This window comes from Rattus norvegicus, chromosome X, assembly GCF_036323735.1.
Source record: "Rattus norvegicus strain BN/NHsdMcwi chromosome X, GRCr8, whole genome shotgun sequence".
Classification (NCBI taxonomy): domain Eukaryota; kingdom Metazoa; phylum Chordata; class Mammalia; order Rodentia; family Muridae; genus Rattus; species Rattus norvegicus.
The window spans coordinates 79,972,554-79,976,330 of NC_086039.1; the positions used below are offsets into that span (position 1 = coordinate 79,972,554).

Consider the following 3,777-nt stretch of genomic DNA (forward strand, 5'->3'; position numbering starts at 1 on the left):
ATAAGCTCAGGCACAAATTGTATTGCATTCTTGTAAAAAGATTATGCATACATTCAGCAGTAAGAAACAGCCTACCTCATTCCTCCACAGAAAAGAGAAGAGAGATAGAAACAGACACACAGAGATGGAGAGAGAGTGCCTGCGCACCAGAGTGTTAGAGGGAGGGAGGGAGGGAAGGACAAGAGGGTGGGAGGGAGGGAGAGAGGGAGGAAGGAAGGGAGGGAGGGAGAGAGGGAGAAGCACAGGGAATGAATCGATTTCTAGGTTAAAAGCAGATAAGCCCTTACAATAGGGCATCAGCAAATGAACCTACAATTTCAATGAGGGAGCAGGGTGAGGCAGGGAGGATGGCGAAAGATCCTCTCTGCTAGTAATTACTAAGTGTTTATCTTTAAGAGCAAAGAAAGATTTTAAACAGATGCCAGGTTTTCTCACCTAACAAATGCACATTTACATTTACCAATCTCCGCTCCTATTACTTTATGCTGTCATAAAAATAATCACCAATTTCACAAGAAATAGATGCTCCTTAGCTATATAAAGGAATGGCAGAATACGCTCACCTTGCTCTTAATTTTTTTTTCTCATTTTCTTGCATTTTCTTCAGATCTGTCTTCTTAGAGAAACTAATGCCTTAATGACTTTCTGGTAGCTGCAAGCCTTCTTTTATTTCAGCTAAATATATGAAAATGTATGCAAATTTAAATCAAGCTTAACCTAGGAGCTCTTGCAATATATTTAATGGAATTTCAAACCAATAAGGGAACTCTGATGCCGTCTTCTGTAAGAGCAAATATAATTACACAGCTAGGTTGCCTCCAAAATTACAAAACAAAAGGGCATTTTTAAAACTTCAGATTTGGTGTGGGGTAGTATGTTTTGCTTTTTCCGAGCTAGTGTAATTCTAAAATCTTTGCATTTCTCCCAACTCTGCTTCCAAGCAACACCTTTGCTTGTGGCTGTGGAGCACTTGGCGTTAGTCTTTTCTAACTCCTAAAAGCCTTTCCTCTAACCAAAATTTGAAAACCAGTGGGGTCCCCAAGGCTGAAAACTAATCCAAGCTTTGTGGCAGTTATGGAGGAAAGGACAGAGTTGAGAAAGATGTCTAGCTACCAAGATCTCTCACCAGGTTCCTTCCCAGTTTCTCAACCCCCTTTCTTCTCTCTGATCTCACTTTCCCTCTCTCCTCATTTCTCCTTTCTGATTCTCTAAATGTTCAGAGAATAGTAGAGGAAGCATATTTCTCAATATTTCCTTCACAGTGCCAAGGAAGCATGATGCAAATGTTTCAGAGAGTTGTCAAGGGGCAGCACTAGGCAGGCATGCTTTCCCTTCTGCCTATTGGGAGTGGGGGAGTGGGCATTCAGTGTGTCGGGGTGAGCGGGGTGAGCGTGAAAGATGACTGTGGGCTTCAGCAAGCAGCTACTCTGGTATAGTGGAGAAACCTCTGATGCGAACTGGCAGGGGAGCCAAGATAAAGCCAGGTTTCCAATTAACCAGCAAACTTCAAACCGACTGAGTCTTCCAAATATCACTTTAAGATTTACATTCCAAAACCCTTCAGCTCTTCATACTCTTAATGAAATTTTTGAGGAAAAAAAGGGGGAGGGAGAATCTTTTTCCTAGAGCTTTTTAGTTTCTTATGAAAAATAAGTGAGCAACATACACTGGAATAGCTTTTATTGGATCGTGGAAATTTTATTTTGGTTTCTGATCTAAGACATCGCTTCGCTCAAAGTTTGTAGATGCTTTTTATTTTTCCGACCACCTTAACCCAAACACTAACTAAACCGGAATTCTTTCATGCATTAAAATCAAATGTTATTTTAATTTGTTTTCTTTCTTTATTTATTTTAATTTAAATAAACTAGAAGGAGACCTGAAACTGAAGTTAGTCTCCTCACTGCCTCTCCATACAAATATGTCCCTTCCATTTATTCGCCACAAACAATCATGTAGTCTCCGGGAGGGAGGGGGGAAAGGGTTAACTAAAAGAGCCGCTGCCACTCTGAGCTAGGCAGCCAATGGAGCCTAAAGATTGATTCACTTCCTGCTTGGGTCTCACTGAAACTCCCGAGCTTCGCCAGCCTAATTTGGAAAGCGAGCTCGGCCTCCCGCACCACCATTGGCTGTGTTTATGCCTGGCCAGGCCAAGTCGCACTGCGATTGGCCTCGGCGGGTGCCGGTAACCCGCGCTAGCGGCTTTGGTTCCCCCGCACCATAGATGTCAAAGGCTGAAGCTGCTCCCTTTGCCACATTATAACTAGTAGAGGATCCTCATCGACCATGGCCACAGCTGCCTCGAATCCCTACAGCATTCTCAGTTCCAGCTCCCTCGTCCATGCGGACTCTGCGGGCATGCAGCAGGGAAGTCCTTTCCGCAATCCTCAGAAACTTCTCCAAAGTGACTACTTGCAGGGAGTTCCCAGCAATGGGCATCCCCTCGGGCATCACTGGGTGACCAGTCTGAGCGACGGGGGCCCGTGGTCCTCCACATTGGCCACCAGCCCCCTGGACCAGCAGGACGTGAAGCCGGGACGTGAAGATCTGCAACTGGGAGCAATCATCCATCACCGCTCGCCTCACGTAGCCCACCACTCGCCCCACACTAACCATCCGAACGCCTGGGGAGCGAGCCCGGCTCCAAACTCGTCCATCACGTCCAGCGGCCAACCTCTCAATGTGTACTCGCAGCCAGGCTTCACGGTGAGTGGTATGCTAGAGCACGGGGGACTCACTCCACCACCAGCTGCTGCCTCCACACAGAGCCTGCATCCAGTGCTCCGGGAGCCTCCAGACCATGGTGAGCTGGGCTCGCACCACTGCCAGGACCACTCGGATGAAGAGACTCCAACCTCTGATGAGTTGGAACAGTTCGCCAAACAATTCAAACAAAGAAGAATCAAGTTGGGTTTCACGCAAGCCGACGTGGGGCTGGCATTGGGCACACTGTATGGCAACGTGTTCTCGCAGACTACCATCTGCAGGTTCGAGGCCTTGCAACTGAGCTTCAAGAACATGTGCAAGCTGAAACCACTGCTAAATAAGTGGCTGGAGGAGGCTGATTCATCCACAGGAAGCCCGACCAGCATTGACAAGATCGCCGCTCAGGGCCGTAAACGCAAGAAGCGAACCTCCATTGAGGTGAGTGTCAAGGGCGTACTGGAAACGCATTTCCTCAAGTGTCCCAAGCCTGCAGCACAGGAGATCTCCTCGCTGGCAGACAGTCTCCAGTTGGAGAAAGAAGTGGTACGTGTCTGGTTCTGTAATAGAAGACAAAAAGAAAAAAGAATGACTCCGCCAGGGGATCAGCAGCCACACGAGGTTTATTCGCACACGGTGAAAACAGATGCGTCCTGCCACGATCTCTGACTGGAGGAAGCAAGGAGGTGGCCCGCTGCACTGGGAGCAGTGCTGATACAATTCTCTCTTTACCTTCCTTTCAGCATTACATTCTTTATTATTGCTATCTCTCTAGCTTGCTAGCTCTTCCTTTCTTTCACAGGGGTTTCTAACTTCTTATGACTTATGTTGAAAAGAAACACAGACGCGCGCGCGCGCGCCCGCGCGTGTGTGTACACACACACACACACACACACACACACACACACACACACATTCAAGCTTCTCAACTCTGAAACACAATTATATTAAAGCAGTCCAGGTGGGGACCCCATATTCCCTGCTGCCAGGGCTATTTCCCTCCAACCTTTTCTGCTGATCAATATATATTGTTTACTCTGAGTAAGATTTGTTTGGTTGCTCCTCTCTAAGAAG

General features: G+C 47.0%; 1 protein-coding gene across 1 annotated transcript; it reads left to right on the forward strand.

Annotated features, from left to right (window-relative positions):
• The first annotated feature begins 2,254 nt into the window (after positions 1–2,254).
• Positions 2,255–3,532, forward strand: Pou3f4 (POU class 3 homeobox 4). The gene has a single exon (NM_017252.2). The coding sequence runs from the start codon at positions 2,287–2,289 to the stop codon at positions 3,370–3,372; it is 1,086 nt and encodes a 361-aa protein (NP_058948.1). The 5' UTR covers positions 2,255–2,286; the 3' UTR covers positions 3,373–3,532.
• The last annotated feature ends 245 nt before the right edge of the window (positions 3,533–3,777 follow it).

Excerpts from the sequence above, each read along its gene's own strand:
- Pou3f4 (NM_017252.2), top strand. The coding sequence starts at position 2,287 with ATGGCCACAGCTGCCTCGAATCCCTACAGCATTCTCAGTTCCAGCTCC.